This window comes from Perca flavescens, chromosome 4, assembly GCF_004354835.1.
Source record: "Perca flavescens isolate YP-PL-M2 chromosome 4, PFLA_1.0, whole genome shotgun sequence".
Classification (NCBI taxonomy): Eukaryota; Metazoa; Chordata; class Actinopteri; order Perciformes; family Percidae; genus Perca; species Perca flavescens.
Genome location: NC_041334.1, coordinates 36,395,279 through 36,416,557, shown reverse-complemented (window position 1 = coordinate 36,416,557; position 21,279 = coordinate 36,395,279). Strand labels below are relative to the sequence as shown.

At 39.7% G+C, this 21,279-nt stretch overlaps 1 protein-coding gene across 1 annotated transcript in view; it reads left to right on the top strand.

Moving 5' to 3' along the window:
• cntn3b (contactin 3b) overlaps positions 1–21,279 on the top strand; it is a 52,149-nt gene that overhangs the window by 11,259 nt on the left and 19,611 nt on the right. The window contains exons 4-10 of the mRNA XM_028576903.1: positions 7,221–7,396; positions 12,731–12,829; positions 15,146–15,349; positions 17,774–17,876; positions 18,231–18,415; positions 18,816–18,952; positions 20,777–20,906. Coding sequence (XP_028432704.1) covers positions 7,221–7,396; positions 12,731–12,829; positions 15,146–15,349; positions 17,774–17,876; positions 18,231–18,415; positions 18,816–18,952; positions 20,777–20,906 — 1,034 coding nt within the window. The remainder of the gene's footprint in view (positions 1–7,220; positions 7,397–12,730; positions 12,830–15,145; positions 15,350–17,773; positions 17,877–18,230; positions 18,416–18,815; positions 18,953–20,776; positions 20,907–21,279) is intronic.

Below are 21,279 nucleotides of genomic sequence, written 5' to 3'. Positions count from 1 at the left end.
TATCCAAAACCAGGTTTAAAAGCAAGAATTGACGTTTGAGTGAGCAAGCTCTTACCAATGTTGATTGACATTTCTGGTAATGCTTTTAAAGACACTAGATTTCTACCCTTAATCTTACATTGTCATTCTTTTCAGCTTTATTTGGGTTGCATCAGTTTTTCTGACACTGATTGTACTTGACTTGTTTCCCTTCGGGCAAGGAGAGGACTTTTTTGTCCTGATAATAAAATAGAAAGCACAAATTCTTGCCAATTTATTTCTCCAACACTGAAATTAGAACATCAAAATGTCCTGAGCAGACTACTTTTGGAGGTGGTCACGCTATGACTTTCACTCGAGTCTGCAAACTATGGGCCTAGACCCTGTAAATGAACAGTATTTGTATAATTAGATATGCCAAGCGAGAGGGTATTACATTCATAGCTCCACACTTAATTTCCTCAGTTACTGCAGCTATTAAGAAAAATACATCCATTTGGTTTAATACCCACAGAAAAAAATTAGGTCACACAATATTGAATTTGCCAGAGAAGATGATGTTAACCCTTGCCAGGGAGCCACTGTAGCATTGAGGATATCAGTTCTTGCAGTAGGGTATTTCAGCTTTCCTGCATATCCTACAGTGACAGAATGTAGATCAAATATTGAAATTATTAGTCAGCTATTACCTAAATCCAGCGGACAGTGGCCAAATATACCCAATGTATTGGATTTCCAGCAAAACTTCAATGAACTATAGAATAGTACAGTATTAAGTAATGCCAGGCATATAGTGTATGTATGTATGTATATATATATATATATATATATATATATATATATATATATATATATATATATATATATATATATATATATATATGAAAAAAAAACAATTGTCAAAAGCAAGATATATATATTTTTTTATTTTAAACAGAATAAAGATTTTCCTCAATAGCATGGGTATATACATGTCAAAAATCCCAAATTAAGATCTTTACAGTAGTAAAGTATGGTACAAGGTATAGTGTATCTTCATAGTAGTATATTGTATTAATATTGAAAAGGGAAAAAGACGGCTTAAAGGATAAGGCTGGTGTTATTCTATATTTTTCTCACTGTCAGCAAATCCCATGAAAAGAACCAACGATATTAGCTTAACAGAACCTCCAAGCTTATTGGTTCCTGCTGAAGATGTAAATATATAAAAGTGGCTCACACATATATATTTTAATTTATTCTTAAAATTCTGCTGCCGTAAATACTGACTAGAGTCTAGTGAGTATTTACAGCAGCAGAACGGTGTATGTGGTATTGAGTCAAAATAAACTGTAGTGCTCATGTTCAAAGTAATGAAGGAAGATGTCACCCAGTGTAATAGTGTGACTGATTGATGTGTTTTAATAATACTACTACTACTACTAATAATAATAATAATTTATACTTTATTCATTCCACAAGGGGAAATTACAATGTTTTTTATATATATGGTTTTAACAATATAGCTCAAGCATAGATATATCAGGATTTGGCTGCACGTTAGTGACACCAATTGGTTTTGGTCTTTTAATTTGATTGATTGACAGTAAAAAGCCTTATCCTTTAGATCATTACCAGTAACTGTGGCAGAGACCGTCAAGTGCTGATGCTCAGCGATCACACAAGGGAAATATGCAGACCCGAGAAGCAGGGCAGAATGTGATGCATTATGGAAAATGCAGGGAACCACTAACTGAAAAAGGCAGGACAAGGTAGAGTGAAAACACCTAAAATGTAACCTCGAAACATACTCACGTAATTGCTCCTGTAGTACTGAAAATATATACGGATATTTAACAGTGATATGGAGGTAGAATAAAAGGGTTAAATAGGGGCAAGTTTGAAAATCTGGTTTACATGTTAGAGATAGAGAGAGAGCAGATATGATAAAAAATGAAAATACCAGGTTGTCTTTTGTGTCTACGCTCATAACCCTTGCTAGTTAGCTTCATTTTCGTCTGATTTCGTTTCCAACACTTCACTGCTCCCCTCCACTTTGCCCACTCGATGACATCGTGAATATATGAACAGGAACCCTGACAGTTCTTCAGTTGACAAATAGTCCGGTGTGGTGCCAGAGCACACTCCAGGGCTCAGAGCTGTGCTTTATGAATACACCTGTCACTGTGTTTACCATGAATCCGCTGTAATACAGGATCAAGGGCACAGCAGTGATTGGAAAGGGGGAATAAAAAAGTACTCTGGCTGGTGTCTGCTATCATGTAATGTGACTTCAGGCAGATGTATGACTCTACCTTTGTTTACGGGTCGGTTCAGGGTAACAGTGACATAAATAGAACTGGGAGGGTGTGATTAGAAGATGTTGTGAATTCAGTTGCAGCACAGAGTTAGATAACAGGACTGAATCTAGAAAGTGTTTCAAATCAAATAGATTTTTATCTTTTGGAGGGTTACCGTTACCGTGACCCCTGGGCTTATGAGATCATTTCAAAACCAATGGGATAAACTGAAAGAATGCCAGCCTGTGGTCTTAAATATAGGCAGATACTGTATATAGACTTATATAGAATTTGTTACTCTGCTGAAGCTTGATGAATATGTTTTTATTTCAGCCCGTCCTCATCCAGAAAACGGCCATATAGGTCGATAATGCAAGCAGCTCATAACGACCCATAATTACGATTCTTGTTAGGCGGTGACCTCTCGTGGCTGTAGTAATTATTGCGAGAGCAAACGAGGTGACGAAGTATAAGCACGTTGGGTGGATGGGTTAAACAAACAGGACTTTCACTGAAAAGACGGGTTCGTGTCCCATGTAAAAACCAAAAGTCAACTGTCACTTTGAACCGAGTTTTACGGACCTTAGTCCTTGTAGCAATTACGTCCGTGACGTCACATTAAATCCTCATTTTAGTAGTTTTACATGACTGATTTGAAGCCAATCCCCGATGTTTTACTAACCCTAAGTAGTTTTGTTGCCTAAACTGAACTAGTTCCTTTTCACAACATTTACTGCGTGTTTAAAACTGCGTATGTTACGTTAAATAGAACATTCACATTATTACCTTTGCATGATTAAACCGCCATCATGCGTTAGTAAATAGAACGTTCTATGTGTCGTTTTGGGATTCTTTGAAAATCGACCTATAATGTAGATTAGGTAAGAGGATGTTTAGTTTTATTTATGTATTTATTTGACTGTTTTGAAAAAGGAGCTGATGGGATTACATTTCAGTGGAATTGTACCTTGTACGATTTCATGTGACAAAAACAATTGATTAATTGATTCATTCATTGGATTATATATCCTATAATTTGCAATTGTAAATGGTATAATATGTGTTGGTAAAGGGTTTATGACTGTGTAGTATGTAGATGTGCTATATTACTGTCAATATTTCAGTAATTCCATAGGAGTTTTTAAGCTGATAGACACACACAGATACACAAAGCCACAAACACATACAGACACAAAAACACTCAGACTAATACAGGGTGGTTTAAAGAATATTTATCGTGTTACATTTGACTTGGAAGCCAAATGAACATCAATATATTATAAAGCAGCAGCAATGATAACAAACATAATTGTGGAGAGTACCCTGGTCAGCAATTGAATTTCCATTATCAGCTCTAAGCTCTGCGCATGTGTGTGTGTGTGTGTGTGTGTGTGCGTGCGAACAGTGTGTGGTCTGTGTGGTCACCGCGCTGTGTGCTGCAGTACAATCCCCCAGTCTATTTGACGAGGAGACCTCATGCAAAATTGATGTGAACCTCAAGGTTACGGGGAGTTCATTCAGAGCATGCTCAGATCAGCCTGCGCCTGCAGCACTCCGCAGCGAATAGGACTGTTCTCGTGGACTCTGCTGGACTTACTGTAAGCTCCTCTCCACCTGATGTACTGTTAGATTTATGATTCAAATTCAAAAACAGTCTGTTGGAACAGCAGAACTGAAAGAGCACTCCATTAAGAGGAGGTTGCATTTGTTTTCTGTTATGTCCCTTTTAGTATAAAGAGATAACAGCCCAGCTGGGTGTGAAGTCTCACATTTTTTCACTAAACACTAGCAATGTCCCACATAGCAACAGTGAGAGCACTGTTGCTATGTGGGACATTGCTAGTGTTTTTTTTTTTTTCACAACTGGCTAGTAATGACGAAGAGTGGCATAGCTGCCATTAAAATGTCAAAATGATCCTTTCAGTAGGTCAGATTGCATTCATGTCAACCATTTGCTCCTGTTGATCTTCCCTTACACCTTTAAATCACATTAATCTTTTTGGGGTTTACATCAAAAAGACAAACAAGGTTCCCCGTGTCTTCTAATAACAGAGCCTGTCTCAGGTGTTTCTGCAGCAAGCGTAGGTAGGTGTCTCACTGATTGTGTCCATCCTGCAGAGACACCATCACACTCAACCAGCTGTCTGCTCTTGAGGTGTGTGATCTGTCCAGGCTGCCCACCTTCCTTTCCCATTAAATTCAATCATGCTGGGTGGCTGCAAGTCTAACTAGCTTCCCATCCCTTTCCATTTAACCTCCTACTCTCCTGCACATACAATATCCCTTTGGCACAAACACACGAGGAAAAAGACAATGGAGAATTCAAATGAAGATATACAAGGACTTTAACACAAAACACGAAATGTTCATATTACATATCAGAGTTTGTGTTTTCATATATATTCTTAGAAGCTTTGTCATGACTAAGTATTGCACATAAGTAATATCATTGTTGTAACAGTTGGATTAAATGACTGGAACAGACTGTTAGATTAATAATGCATGCTACAAGATGAAAGACAGCTTCGTCTTTTGCAGTCTGTCAGGCAGGAGACTGGGGAGGGCCATGACTGCCTTTAAGACTGCATGAAGCATCATTCTAACAGCTTGTTAGTTTGCCTGGGAGGGGGAAAGAATGATATTGATTTTTTCTCTCTTTATCATAGGAATTGTCATTTCACAGTCCTGACACAAAGGCAGACTTATAATAATTCTTTGTGTTTTCAAATTATATTAGGAACGGGAAACGTAATTTTTCATCCGTGTTGATGTTCTGAGATAAAGTCCTGTTACTCTCCATGCTTGTATAGGTATCACTCAGTTTGCATCTCTTTCAAATGCTTTGCTGTCACACAGACAGACTGAAATGTAATAACGTGTAAAGTGTTATCGTTGTTCAACAAGAACATTATTTTGCTTTTTGCCTCTGTTGGTAGCTGTGATTAATAGCTGTCACTATCTGAACTGAGCACGCATGACAAAGTATCTCGTGACCTTTCTTTGAAGGAAATGGTGTGTAGGCAATACAAAATGAAGGTGTCAGATCACAATAAGTCAGAAACACAGAAGCACAAACATGAACTAATTAGAAAGCACTCAGAGAGCACATAAATCTGCCAAGGCTGCACCGTCCTTTAGATTTGTAATTTTAATAACACAAAATGTTAAAGCATTTTTAATCTGGAGCCGAATTTGCGTCGAAATGCGCATAGAGATACAATCATGGGATGCCTTTGTCAAAAACGTTTATTTTTCTTATTCAAGTGTGTTAATTCGTGAATGAACAGCAGTAAGACTAGGCAGCTCTGTGAGGCTGTACAGTATTTTGGCACAGTGGTGCTTTGAGCTAAATGCTAACGTCAAAATGCAGATATCCTCACAATGACAATGCTAACATGCAGATGTTTAGCAGGTCATCCATTTGGCAGCTGTTGTTACTTGTCACTTTGCATATGAAGATTTTATAAACTTAGTCTATAATGAGCATATAAAACACAATGCATACAGTAAATTAAACCACCAAACACTACGGTACATAAGATGAGTAACATTTGCTAGCAAAGCCAGCTAAACATTGAAATGCACATTAAATGATACTGCATCAATAATAATATTCCAATATTGTAATATATAATAACGTAACACCGACAGAGCCCATTTTGACTCCATAGCGAGTGCTTTTACTTTCATGTAACGGAAAATATGGCTGAGGCTGATGGGAGTGTCATTAGTTTGGGATTTCATAGTAAGTCATTACTACTTTCATGGCAAGTATTGGACAAAGTAAAATTTTGACCTGAAAAGTCAGGGGATCACCAAAGTTATAACAATTCTTCCTGAGGTGGACATGAATGCGTGTGAACCAACTTTCAAGTCAATCAAGGCGCCAGAGGAAAAGTCAGGGATCACCAAAGTTGTTACATCTGAGGAACCATTAGTGTCTGTACAAACTGTTGTGCTAATCCATCCTGTTGATGTTTAGAATTGACTGGATAGTGAACAAAATGTAACCTTGTACCCGTTGTTGTGGTGATCAATTAAAAGTCAGACAATAAACCATTAGTATTTGTCACACCATTTATGGCAATCCATCCAACATTCAAAAGTCAACCTCATTGGGGCACGAGAGGAAAAGTCCTTGGATCGCCAAAGTCAGTGGGATTCATACTCTGTCAAACATGAATGTCTGTACAGAACTGTATGTTAATCTATGAAATAGTTGTTGGGATATTTCAGTCAAATTGGTATTGTGATTCCCTAAACAGCAAAAACTTAAAAAAAATGCTAGCTCTCACTATGCTATGACATATCATTTTGTGTATTCCTACTCGCACAAGAACACTTACATTTTTACCAAATGTCAATGGAATCTGTAACATTGACTCCCTGACGAAGGTTTGTATGCCGAAACGCGTCAGAGTTTTTTTTTAAAGGTTTAAGATGGCCAAGCCATAACAATAAAGGCTTTTTGATTTTCCTAAAGGGAGTGCCTTGATGTTTTCCTGAGTTTTGCTGAATGTGTAACACTGTTCACATATTCTGCTGGCAGACTTACAAACTGGACCAAACACATAACCTCCTTTGTGCAACTAATTAAAACTGAGATGAAATAAAACCCACTTCACCATGCAAGTGGGAAAAAAATCAATACTCACCACAGCAAATATGCTCAGTTTTGGAATTTTGCCTACATTAGTAAAAAACAAAATACTTGAATGAAGTCAAACTGTTGAAAACTGGTAACTATAGCTGTTCTTAATGTCAAGACATGTTTACAATGTGTTGCTGTAAGGGATATTTACAACATTTTGATTTATCTGTTTACAGTAAAGATTCCTACTCTTATTACTCACCTTTTATCTTCTCAGCACGATGTGGCCGATCAAATCGATCTCTGTGATAAACACTGTGAGCGTGCATCTCCAGGGGGCTCAGCTACTGATTGTGTTTGCGTTTTTCCAGATGGTCACTAAACGGAACACTCATTGATCTGGGGAATGACTACCGGCGTCACATGTCTGGGGGCAGCCTGATCATTAGCAACCTGGACAAGGACCAAGACACCGGGGTGTACCAGTGCACAGCCTTCAACACATGGGGGTCCATCCTCAGCCGCAGAACCAGCCTACAATTTGCATGTAAGTGATCCTACAATTGCACGTCCTATTCTTGCAAGACTCTGACAAAGTCATGACATTTTGGAATCTCTTAGTATCTGTTGTATATTAGTCTGACATGTGTGTAATATAGTTGTGGCCCAGGCCTTTGTTTTTAAATCTAATATTCCGATTTCTCATTTAGATTGCCTGATAATAGATTTTCAAGAGAGGAAATGGTAATCGAATGAAATGTCAGATGCAACAAACACAGTGGGTGCGGTAGCTTCTGACTGCCTCTGAACTCCATTGATTCTCATTAGTGGTTCCAACTCTGACTGCATCTACTGTATGCTCAGTCCGAATTGACTCATATTTTGCCAAGTGATACGCCCCCTGTAATCCAGACTCTAAAAGGAGACATACACAAATATTGCTTAAGATGTGTTTACATCTTTATAATCACCAGCCATGTCTTTATTCATAATATATAAAGATTGTGAGTGGATCAGACAGTGACAGTCTGCTGCTCGGTCAGCCTACAGCTCAAAAGACAAAAGGCCGGGTTGGAATGTGATACTGTGGAGTGGGGTCCTACCTTTCAGATAGGCACTGTAGAGGCACCTCACATCTCTTGATCAAGCCTGCTGACTATTGATTATGTCCCAAGGATAGAGAACATTTCACTTCCTCTCAGGAGATGGACTGCCATTATCCCTATAGCCAGTAATGAATCTCACTTGTGGGGACCGGGTGAATTGCAGAGCTGCTTGACATTTATTGTCTTGCCTAATGCACAGTGAGGGAGGTCTAGGAGATCAGCATGGCTGATACATTGCTTTTCCGTGTAATGAGGCCAGTACTGCCCTAAGATAGAAATGCCATGCATTCTTTGCTGTTTGCTTGCTTTCAAAATTCATCTGTAGCCACTGTAAGTGTACTTGCCCTCCCACAGCTCATTTTTGCAATAAAAACTAAACTGAAACCAGAAGGGCACTCAGAGAGCGCAGACCTCCGCCAAGGCCAAATGCCCAATTTTGCAATGTTAACGAAAGGGAAACATAAATGTGTATCCGCCTGCAGTGAATTGGATCCGCTCCAAAAATGTAATGGGTTCTTCCTTGACCGATGGTACACCCTTCCAACAAGTTTCATGAAAATTGGGCCAGTAGTTCTTTTGTAATTGTCTTGACAAACAGAACAAAAAGGTAATACATATGAAACACAAAATTGCAATCAACAGCATTAACAAATAACCCGTTTTACTGATGAGTGCATCTTCTTCATACTGCCTTAAAGCGTAACTCTCGCCAAAATGCAACCTAGGGTCTTTTTTTCGAGTCAAACTTTCGTTTAAAAGCATATTTAGGACGGAAGCGTCACTTTTAAGATTTACCGTATTCTCGTTTTTCGGTCAAATGGCTATTTGAATGGGAGTCCTAGGGGCACTTTTATGCTAGCCTCAAAATCGCTATTTTTAAAACACTAAGAAGGCTCGATACAACATGAAACTTTGCTCCAAGTATCACCAGGGGCTCTACACATGAACTCAAGCATTGAGAACATTGTTTGTGTACACAGAGTTTACTAAAAAAAAAGGTTTTGAGCAACTCACGTTAGCAGTTGTTGTTTACGCTATCCACCATTTTCCCAGTCAAAAATAGCCGATCTCCGAATGCGAATCAACGGACTCCATAGGAGGAAATGTCATTCGAGGAAATGTCATTCTTATATGAGGCTCCTTTTTCAACTACAAGGTCAATATTGTTTTCACTAACGACCAAATAACAAATTATCCGTGCATTTATATGGAACTAAGCTTTAGGAGCTTTCCATCTTTACTCTGCTCCCTCAACTATTTTTGACTGGCTTGATAGACAGTGAGTTGCTCAAAACCTGCTCAAAACCTTTCTTTATAGTAAACTCTGTGTACACAAACAATGTTTTCAATGCTCGAGTTCATGTGTGGAGCCCCTGGTGAGACTTAGAGCAAAGTTTCATGTTGTGTCAAGCCTTCTTAGTGTTTTAAAAATAGCTATTTTGAGGCTAGCGTAAAAGTGTCCCCTAGGACTCCCATTCAAAAGGCCATTTGACCGAAAAACGAGAATACGGTAACTCTTAAAAGTGACACTTCCATCCTACATTTGCTTTTACACAAAAGTTTGACTCGGGTACATTCACAAAAAGACCCTAGGTTGCATTTTGGTGAGAGTTACGCTTTAAAGAGAAATCTAGTTTCATATACAATCTGGGTCTTTCATGGTGTGGGCAATCTCCATTGATCATGAAAACATTGTTCTCATCAAGTTATTCGCTGAGATCTGGGAACATGACAACATTGGCCTACTGCAAATGCACATATATTTTTCTCTACTGGCCCTGTCCCGCACAGCCCAGACTTGACATTTGGATAATGCCACCCACATAAAAATATCTATTCTAGGCTCCGGGAAAGTTTTGCAAATATAAAACTATTATCATCAAGAAAATTGTAACACATAGAGGAAAACTTGACCTGGAAAAATGTAATACAGATAAGGAAGAAGATAAAGAAGATATATATATATAAGGAACTTTAAAGAAATCACATACTAAATTACGCAATATTGGTTTAAAAAATATGTTCCCATATCGTTAAGCCCCATTAGCACTGGGGGAAATTAGCAGCAATAATAAATTGCCACGCAGAACACAGCTCAGCTAAGCAACATTTTGGATGTAATCACGTTTGGTTTCACAGCCAAATAAATGGGTTGAAAGCTGCACTTTTCTTTTTTTTATATTAGACTAGCTTGTGAGGACTAGCTCGCTCCTCCCTCCTCCTCATCCCTCCCTTCTGTGCTTCAGCGCACTAACCCCCCCAAAAACAAATCCTTCTTGTCCGTTATTGGCTGAACACTGGAACACGGTTTGTGTATGTTTGCATGGTCCAGGTTGGACCACTTGGTTTTTGTTGGCGTGTGTGGACCCTAGGCTGTCTACAGAGAGCGTGTTTTTTGACAGTGTGTTCAGGGGACCGGCAGCTCGCGGATAGCGAGGAGATGTTTGCTGCATGTGACAAAAAAATGTTGTAGCCTAAAAAAACACTTAGAGTACCTTTAACAATAGGTCAAAAAACTGTGTTTAGTGGGAAATGTGTCCCTGACTCTGAGTAGTGACAAACAGACAGAAAATGACACGTTATCTGACCGTGCAGTCCACCTCAGCTCTGTGGAGCCCTTTTAGCGTCTTTCAGCTCACTGTTTGGTTTTATATATGGCCCTCAACTGTCCCGTTTTCTTCACTCGCAGCTCTCTCATCATTGTCATCTCCAGCCACAGCATGCAGCTGTGTTTGGTGATGATAAACCCACTGTACACTAGCTGCATCAGCACCAAACAACAAACAGACACAGTTTGTCTGTCTGCTGTTGGTAAACACAGTGGAACATTTGAGGAGCCAAAGAGCCAGAGATTTCCTTAGAGAGTTGATGGAGACCAAAGCAAAGCTAAAAGAGAGGGAATATTTGTTCTCACATTTGTTGGGTGGCCAGAAACACGACTCCCTATAAATAATAGTGTTACTGCTGGATGTGTAAATAAGCAACTGTTTGCAAACCCTATCTCACCATAACACCATAATAGACGCCATATCAGCTTTTTCAAGGTGATAATATATTGGCGTTGTAGCTTGTACTGCTGCTCATTAGTAAAAAAAATAAAAAAATAAATGAATACTCCTTTAAATAGTCTGTTGGTTTGTTTTCAGCCTGTCTGGTCATCTGACAATTTTGTTGCAATGATGTCGTCCAGTTCCCAATTCTCAGTAATTGCTTTTTTGATTGCAGTGTTATCATAAGTATAACATTTATTATAATAGCCAAAACTATAAATAAAAGAAAAAGGCCAGAGTTGTAACATACATTGAGGCTGCTGTATTATTTGGCGTCTGAAGCAGGTAAAAGTAGCATTGCTCATGAACGCTGGTGAGCACAATATATTTCGGCCGGGGAATGTCTATACGGCGGCGCCGTTGCCCAGACCAATCATCTTTGAGCTGTAATGGTTGCTCTCTGTAATCTCTAGGCCAGCCATTCTTTTATGGCAGAGATGGATTTAGTTTACAAAGGAATTACTGCAGCTACAGTGAGTTTGTCCTCGACTAGCTCTTAGAGTTACAGTGTGTGGTCAGTTCACTCCAGTGAAGCCCTTTCTTCTAATGCTCCCAGGTCATAGAAGACAAAAGTGTATCCCCTCCAGCACTGAGTCCAGCTTTATATCTCTGCCCTCTTCTGTTCCAGTTAGCACAATCTTAGTGAAGTAGTCATCCTTTCCTTGTCTACTAAGTAATTATTAGTAGCTCTCTGATTCACCTCCTGCTGTTTCCAAAAGCATTGCTGTTATAATTATCAACTGTTGTTATGCCGCTGCTTTTTTCAATCACCCGGGTATACGAATCTGGCTCCAGCACCGCTCCTCAGAAACGTTAATGTCTTTAGGAGGTAGACTCTGTATTTACTAAGGCAGCCTGGTGAGATCAGAAGGACGTTGCCTCTGTCTGTGTTTCAAGTCGGCCATCTCCTCCTGTGGCCTCTTTGGTGTCCTGCCGTGACTTGACTCGGTTTGATTCCACTGCGGTCATCAGAGAGCTGCTCATTAATCTTACCAACACTCTGTCCCACTTCTCTCCATAATCTTCCTTCTCCTAATTTCCCTTATCGGTCACACTGACTTTCTTTTGTTTGTGTTTGGAAGGCTTACTCTAGGCTGTTAGCCAGAGGGTGCAGACAGAGTACAGAGCGGACTGCGGCAGCTTCCCTCCATCAGTCATGAAGCCAGGGGTGGTTTATCATCCCAGGTTTAGGTTTTGTCTGCCAGCAACTGCTCAATCATTTGCACGGGATAGATTGTGCTGAGAGTATTGATGGGGAAGCTAATGCTTTTAAGTGCAAGATTACACCACATTTAATAATGATGTTACTTATTGCTGCTGGCACTGCAAACTGTCATTTGTCATGCACACTCCCCCATGTATGCTCAGTCCGTGCACATTTCCTTCCCCCCTGCTCATTTCATCTCATTTCAGCCTAATCTCTTCCCTCTGCCTAAGTGTAGTAATGCAGGGTAAACATCACATAGTCAGGTCCATCTATTTCATCAGCACCCCAGATGCCTTTGAAAGTGTCGGAGGTTGTCAGGAGGTGTCCCAGTGTAATCAATGATTCCCTATTAAAGTCCTTGTGCTAAAAATGTAACTTCTATTTTTAGAACTATCCTTTTCAAAGAAACTTGAGAATGTAGACGACATACACCGCCTAACACGTATTCTGTGTTGTTGATGATTTTAAACTTTTTCGGCTGCAGTCTAATTCAATTTCGATCTCATGTGATTCGTCAGATCTTGATAACTTCAAAACTCAAACGGTGAGGAGCGCTGTCAACGTCCGTGAGGGCCAAGGCGTGGTTCTGTTATGTGGACCACCTGCACATTCTGGAGGTAAGTTTGCTCAGTCTGGGTATGCCACTTTTGTGACTCATAACAAGTATAATTCCCTCCATCCATTTCACATGGCAACCTATGATAAAGGATTACTCCCTTACTCCTAACTTCTGTTTTAACACATATTTACGTATGTATCTTACAGTAATAATCATCCCCTTATGTATTTCATACTGAATACTACTTCTAAGAAAATCCCTACTTGGGTGTTTCTTTCCTCAATCTGTCTTTTTTTTTATTACAGCAGTCTGTTTCTCAAATTAGTTGAATGGTTTGACATTTTTTTGAACATATGCTTATTCGGTTTGTGGCTGAGAGTTATATGAGACGATTGATATGTCTCATGTCTGTCCATTTAATGTGAAGTTATAGCCAGCAGCTGGTTTGCATAGCTTAGCACAAAGACTGTATAGAAGGGGAATCCGCTAGCCTGACAATATCTGCATACCACCACCTCTGCATACCACGTGTTATATCTCTTTTGTTTAACCCCTATGTTAACATACAGTATCATAATGTGCTGGACGACTACTACTGACTCTTTGGGTGGTAAAAGTAACTTCATAATTACACTTTTTTTTTCTTCTGGTTAAACAAAAAAGAAATTATGTTTCATTATTGAGTTTTAGAGGTGCTAATAGGAGGACTTTGTAACCTTCAGACAAAGCCAGACTAGCTGTTTCCCCGTTTCCAGTCTTTATGCAAAGCTATAACAGCTGCTGGCTGTATAGCCTTATAATTATGCACATCCACACATTCAAAAAAAGATACTTTAATTGCTCAACTGAAAAGCTAAAATGTATTCTTTAAATAAAAAATCCACACAGACAAAATGCAGACTGTTCAACCCCACCTCTCTGAGTATATGGACAATAGCTGTTGCCTAGCTTGTCTCCCTCTTGATACAGTAGCTTGCACACTGGAAGAACCAATTTCTTTCACAAGAGAACAGTTTGTAGCGCAGTGCATTGTACAGCTGGTCTATGGGATAATAGGTCAGAGTACTCTGTGTGAAATACAGTTTGACAGCTTTCCTCTGACATAGGCTTATACGCGGATGGCTGCTGTAAGCGTACCGCTATTGTGTTTTTTTCACATTTTCAGAAGTGAATGAAAATATAGCAGTGTGAGCCGGCTGTCCCTTTCTTCCTTTCCCGCCCTTTGTTTCTTTTTTTTCTCTCTTGAATTTGGGAAGCATAAATTTGCTTTATAACCTTGAACGAACTGAACTTTATCTAACGCCTACTGTATAAGGCATCCCCTCTGGTTCGCATTACACTTTGTTGACTCTGAATTCTACAAAAGCTTTTTCCTCCACTACCTCATTCATTATCACGTCACCCAAATATGATACATTAAAAACAATCTTGTCACAAGCAATTGTTATTATGTCACTTTTGTCCTTCTTTTGTTTACCCGAAGGGCTTTTTTAGTGCATTAGTCACTTTTTCTGTTGCATAAAAGCCCTTGTGTTGTATTTCCACTAGACATTTGACTTCCAATGGCTTACAATTCTATCACTGCTTATTACAGCCCCACAGTTCAGATGGAGGTTGTGCTGAGTCTGAACTTTGTGGCTCCTGCTTGTCTAATCAAAAGGAGCTTTGTATCTGCATCGCTGCTCCCAGCTCGGACGCTCGATCCCATCCAAAGCCATGAGGCTCTCTCCCTCGGGGGGCATTGGATATGATTGACAGTCATTGCATACACCTCTTGACTCTGAACCCCTCACCACCAAAGTGGTAGATTACGCAGAGTATCTCCTCGCTCTTGCAAATCTGTGCAGCGTGCACTTCTCACGATGACACAGTAATTCATCATGGCAGGTTTCTCTTTTCTTATGGTAGACCTGCAGCTTGTAAAGGGGCATCACAACATGTTCCTACTTCCGTACGCCAATCCATCCATCACTGAATCCATCCGTTCATTCGTACGTGCCTCCCATGAACCAACCAAGTCACTCAGGGACCCAGGGAATAGAGGCCATGTTTCAGGGGAGGGCCACTGACGCGCTGTAATCTATTTTGTTTCGCTCCCTTTCCTTGGGTCTCCCATTGCTTCTGCACTGATAGCTATATTACATTTGCCATGTCGGGTATCTCTTTCCAAGGAAACTGAGATAAGGGACGGAAAATGACATGATATGCTAAACTTTTTTAGGCCACAGTAGGGTATCTTCTTTCGGTTCAGCTGTCCCAGCTATAGAGGTTGATATACCTAATACTGTATGTGTGGAATCATTTGTGCTTTGAGCGAGCGATGACAGCGGACCATTGCTGCTCTAAGTTTAATTCTTTGTTTTTTCCATTCCAGAGCTGACATTTGCGTGGATCTTCAATGAATACCCGCACTTTGTCCAACAAGACAGTCGTCGTTTCATCTCTCAGGAGACCGGGAGTCTGTACATCGCTAAAGTGGAGCCTTCAGATGTTGGCAATTACACCTGTGTGGTTAACAACACTGTCACGAGGGAGAAGGTGCTCAGCTCTCCCACACCACTGGTCCTCAGAAGTGACGGTAAATGCCTTCAACTATGGGGAGCTTCATGTAAAATCAATGATTGAACCAGATTAGAGCTGTAACAATTCCAAATTTTGCAGTACGATTAATTGTCTCAGAAAAAATTGCAATTAACAATATAATTGTCTCTTTGAGTCAAATTTAAAAACATTTATGTATTTTTCACTTTTTCCAACATCACTTCAAATATCATTGTTATGTGACCCAGATAATGTAATAACACAGCATATGTAGTTTATTATCATAAAAACATCTTTTCTAAGTGTATGGTGGAGCGCTAACCTGGAAATGACGAGCGGGATGAGTGACAAACGCCTCTCAAAATCTGACGAAAATATTTTAAACTGACCTTTGTCGATCTGAAATGAAGACAGATTCAGCAATTGTATGGCCTATTTCTCACTTAAAATGTTTTCAGAAACACGTTTCAGCGAACTATTTTCGTAAAATATGAGATCGTATTTCGAACAAGCCACCATTATGTTCGGTTGGAGAAGCCAGACCCACGTGATGCGTTCGTCATTTCCGGTCTTCATTTTTTGGGCGACAATACAGATTAGCGCCGCCTGCTGTTATGGAGTTGTGTTATGTCTTGCGCACGCGCAGAACGTACGCTCAAGTCGGTGTGTTCCGAGGCACTTTTTGGACCTCGGGGAACCGACTGATCAGTGTTTACCAATTTAGTTGTCTTTTTTAGTAATGTTATATTAGTGGGTTACTTGCCATTATCATGATATTTTCATATTTAATATGATTATTAAATTTTAAAATTGAAGTTAAATTCATTGATAACAGCTACATACAGTAGTTAGCCAGTTATAGTAACAAAAAACATTTGCCAAGTCACACCTGCCAATGTTTTGATGTTGGACTGATGACACCTAATGATCCTGTTAATAACCTTAAACCTGGACAGACTGCTTCACAGCTTTGAGTATTATAGCCTACGTCTAGAGTTTAGCCGCAGCATTTCATTTCATTGAACACATTTCAACAAGATGGTAGGACCTGCTTCACATATACTGTACACACATTTAAATTATGTTGATAAAGTTTTTTTATTTTTTTTCAATCCTCAAATCATTGCTGTTGTGTTTTTCTGTGACACACTGTGGTCAGCATTGTGATGTGTTTTTGGTACTACTGCTTTTTTAGTTGTCACTGATGGCTTAATGCATGTAATTAACACTATTAACATTTAAAAAAAACAAAAAAAACCTGTATAGATCAGTTATGAACCATTCATAGGAACATCTCCTCCAGCACGCCACTTTCTGGACCACGATCTGTTTACTGATTAACATGTAGACCTATGGCCGCCCGGATAGCTCAGTTGGTAGAGCAGGTGCCCATATATAGAGGTTTACTCCTCGACGCAGCAGGCCTGGGTTCGACTCCGACCTGCAGCTCTTTGCTGAATGTAATTCCCCCTCTCTCCCTTTCATGTCATCAGCTGTCCTGTTAAAATAAAGGCCTAAAATGCCCAAAATATTATCTAAAAAAACAAGCAAAAACATGTAGGCCTATAACTGCTGATTTGATGGTTTATTGGAAAACAAGAACCACATAATCACTCTTTAACCACATCTTTAACGGCATTATTACAGAATACACTAACCGATTGCATTTTTCAGTCGGGCAACCCAGACGTTGTTGTTATTTATGGATTATAACTAATCAATACGGCATTAATTAATTAATAATTTAGCTATTAATAAAGCCATTGTTTAACAGTGGGTGCCTTATTAGAATGTGGTACTGTTTTCTTCCTAGGCCTTTAGATGTGCACTTTTATATTCAGCCCAATCAGACCATTGGTTTAGAGCACAAATGCAAATCTGACAAAGCTTTGTTTGAATTATTGACGGTTTCCACAGATCATTACTAATTAAACATTGAGATGATCAGGGTATGGATCGTGTGTTAAAAGGGATGCAATTTCATATTCTGCATGTTTTCTAAGCCGCGTGTAAAATGCTAACACTTATTGCAGCTTTTCAAAGTCTTTAGTGACCTTTAATCTGAAAACATGCACAGGACCCTAAATCAGCTCTTGCTGCCAGACTGGGCGGTTGTACTTGGTAATAGTAAAGGGCATACAACTATCTCTGCGAAGGAGTCTTTGACTTGTTCCAGAGATGTGAATATACATACAGTGATATACGTAGTCACATTGCCACAGGTGATAAATCTCTCCTTAGCAAGTCTTTTCCCTGATGTGTTCTTTGAATATTTTATAAGCCACGTCTGATTTTTTTGCTCCTCTTTAACAGCCCTTCAGTGGTCACTTTTCCTCTTTATGTGTGACTTTTGTGTTAGCTGTGCCAGTGTTAGTGCTGTCTCTTTGATCCAATACGTGTATAATGTGTGCTGTTAATCATTAATGTAAAAAGCTTGTCATCTATTGTCTTCCTTTTGTAGGAGTAATGGGTGAATATGAACCCAAAATAGAAGTGCATTTCACCGATTCAGTCCCAGCTGCGAAGGAATCGGTGGTGAAACTGGAATGCTTCGCTCTGGGAAAGTAAGTCAGCCTCCTTGTGTGTGTGTTTGTGTGTGTGTGTGACATAAGCCATAGGCTCATTCGTGCATGAATTCATGTTACCCAAGATGATTTAGGGATGCACAAGCGTAACATTACTCATTCTCAGATTCATCCATCCATAGGCGAGCAAAGGCCGCAGCATGACAAGACAAGGGAGCAGAAATCAAAGTTCTTTAAAGAGCTTCTGATATCAGAGCAATCACAGTGTGATTTGTAGAGAACAATAACTCACAAGGCTTTTGCTTCAACTACTTTCCTTCTGTGCTTAATTGCACTTTGATCACTGTGACTGACAGTTGCCATCATGGGAACTTTTTTGCTTGTCTTTTGCAGCCCCGTTCCAGAAATAAGCTGGAGGAGAACCAGCGGCATCCCTTTCCCCAGCAAAGTGAAAATGAAGAATTCAAACGCTGTCCTTGAAATCCCTAACTTCCAGCAGGAAGACTCAGGGACGTACGAATGTATGGCAGAGAATCGGCGAGGCAAAAATGCTGCACGGGGTCGTATTTCATTCCATGGTTAGTGAACCATTTCAAATTGACAGAGAACGCAGGGAGACATGGGAATGAATGTGAATCTGTATTTGGACAAGAAACATGCATGTGACCAGCAGCTTTAATCTCATTTGTTTGACAGAAAAACGATTTGTCTACAACGTGTGGGGCATAATGGTACCATGAAATTACAGTACAAGTATTGCATCCAGGCTCGAAAAGTGAATATAATTTTAGAGGCCCAACATTTCCAGTCAATATTCAAATGTTTACCAGCCTGTATTCCTCTTTATGCTGATAATCCACTTTAAACTTTGATGATTTGCTGCAAGGCTTCATGATTTATGATGCCATTCTTTACTAATCCAATGCCTCTATAATTAAAACATACGTTTGAAAAGCTAATCCTCTAATTTATTCCAAGCCAAACCTCACTGGCTCCAGACAATGACGGACACAGCTCTGTCCATCGAGGAAAACCTCTTGTGGGAGTGTAAGGCCAATGGAAAGCCTAAACCATCCTACAGCTGGCTGAAGAATGGGGAGCAACTGATGGCTGAGGTATGGACATATGTTAGACTCCTCACTGTAATGAAAAATTAAAGGAAACAGTTTAAAAGATTAATTGCGAATGTACTCTGTCCTGGATGAATGCATCTTCTGGATCAGAACTGGCCTTTGATGGCTGGAATCAACCTTTGATCAATTTTTCACTTAGGTAGAACTACTGCTTATGAAATGCAAGGGGTACTCCAGATATTTCGTACTGTGCTTTCATTATGGTGCAGACAGCTTTAGAAAAGAGCCAGAGGCATCCTGACGTTTAGTGCCCATTTACACCTGGTATCAACATGCTATCTGTATATATTATGTGTATAATGACATCTGATTCACAGGGCCTTTGCATTTATACTTGATTAGTTAGCATTCACATTCATTTTGAAATCAACTTTGCACTTAAATACTTACTAGCTACAGACTTTTCAACTTTATTTTTTCAAGCTGTACCTCCAGATGTGGTCTCGCTGATCTAATCACATCCTGATCACAATACATTTTGAGTACATTTACAGCATGCTACCGTGTCTTCTTTTTTTCTTTACTTATAAGATATACAGATACTGATTGCAAGTTAAGGCCCTGTGTAACTGGGGTGTGTTCAGACAGAAGGCAAGGTGAAATCATGCGAGATTGCACACAGTCAATGAAGAGAATCAAATAGATGCAAATTCGCCTGAGGCAGCACAGACTGACGCAAATTGACGCAAGGAAGTTTCTGGCTGAGTTGAATATGTCTCAACTTAAGCGAAACGTTTGCCCATATTCCAGGACTTTATGAATCTCTGTTATAAACTTAGAGACGAGAGGAAAAGGAAGAGAGATTGCAGGAAAATAACATAAAGAACCGGATTTCTGAGTTTAGTCAGAGGCTGACCTGAACACAAACACGCAGACACAATACCACACACACCGTCGGTGTGTACGTTGCTGGCTAGCTGACAGCTAACTACAGTACAGTTGTTTGGGGCGAATAAACGCAAATGACCCAGCGGTCAAATTTGCGCAAATTATGCAATGGCAAAATTTGCATTCTGTCTTGATGTACCCGTCAAACACCACACTACCAGTTTTTTTACCTGAATATTTTTCGAAAGAAATTATAGTCTCCAAGGCCAAGATGATATCCTCAGGGTTTTCTCAAAGTCCCTTCGGACCCACAGAAAACAGTGTGTGACTGTTTTCACCCCTGATGACGGCCAAACTTACCGATATGTGTAAAATTGGTGAAGTGCCCCTTTAAAATCAGCAAATGAAACAAAACAAGTGCAAAGATGTAATTATCTGGAGAAACATGCTACAAAGTTAATTTGGTTCACTCTGAAGGTTAGCAGTGTTTATGTGGTAAGGTGACTTTGTACCTCAGGAATATGTTCTTTTTTACTAAGCTCCAGCTTTGGATCTGTTTCTATATTTAAGATAGCACTGTAAGAAGCCACTCCCCCTGCATCTTTGAGGATCTCTGAATACCTCATTGGGTTAAAAATCACTCTAAGTCATTATCCAAGCTGTCATCATAGTTTTTCCAACTGAACAACCACAGAAAATAAATTACTTTTTTAATATGCTGTTGGTGCTCAATATTGCTAATTTTCTGTGTGTCTAAGATTTAGGTTTTGCAGTTTCACCACCGCCTCCTCATCTCTTCCCCCATTCCAAGTTGAACATATGTAGAATGCCACAAGGCTCTTTAAGCTTTTTTTTTCTCTTTCTCCTCTCCTGCTGTCCTCCTCCCTTCATGGTGCACCAGTAATTGCTACTGCGCCTTTGGACATAATAGGCTGGTCTTGCAATGGATATGCAGAACTGTTTCTCTTTCCTCCTCAGGGCCGGGTACAAATCGAAAACGGGGCCCTCTCTATAGCTGCGTTAAACCTGTCAGATTCCGGGATGTATCAGTGTGTGGCTGAAAACAAACATGGAATTATTTATTCCGGTGCCCAGCTAATGGTGTTAGGTAAGATTGCATCCCTCCCTCTGCTTTTATCCTGCTTATCTGTCTGTGCGTTTGATCATCTCCTAAGATAAAAACCAACAGCCTGCTATAGCTCTCCTCAGCAATCAGTCAGCAAACTCATCTGATGTCACTATGGGCTCCGTCTGCAAAAATATGATTCTGATGGAGTGTCTCATTTTACTTTTGGTCGTTTCATCATATTGAATTAGATACTACAAATGCATTGCTTTGTGGCATTGTGCATGCTTTCTCATGTAGATGGGGTATTGATTTATTTGCAAAGCTTTGATGACTTCCATCTGACTGGATCGATAAAAATATTCAATTCGGTCTTCTTGATACATGTGATGACACTTGAGGGTCCAAATGATGG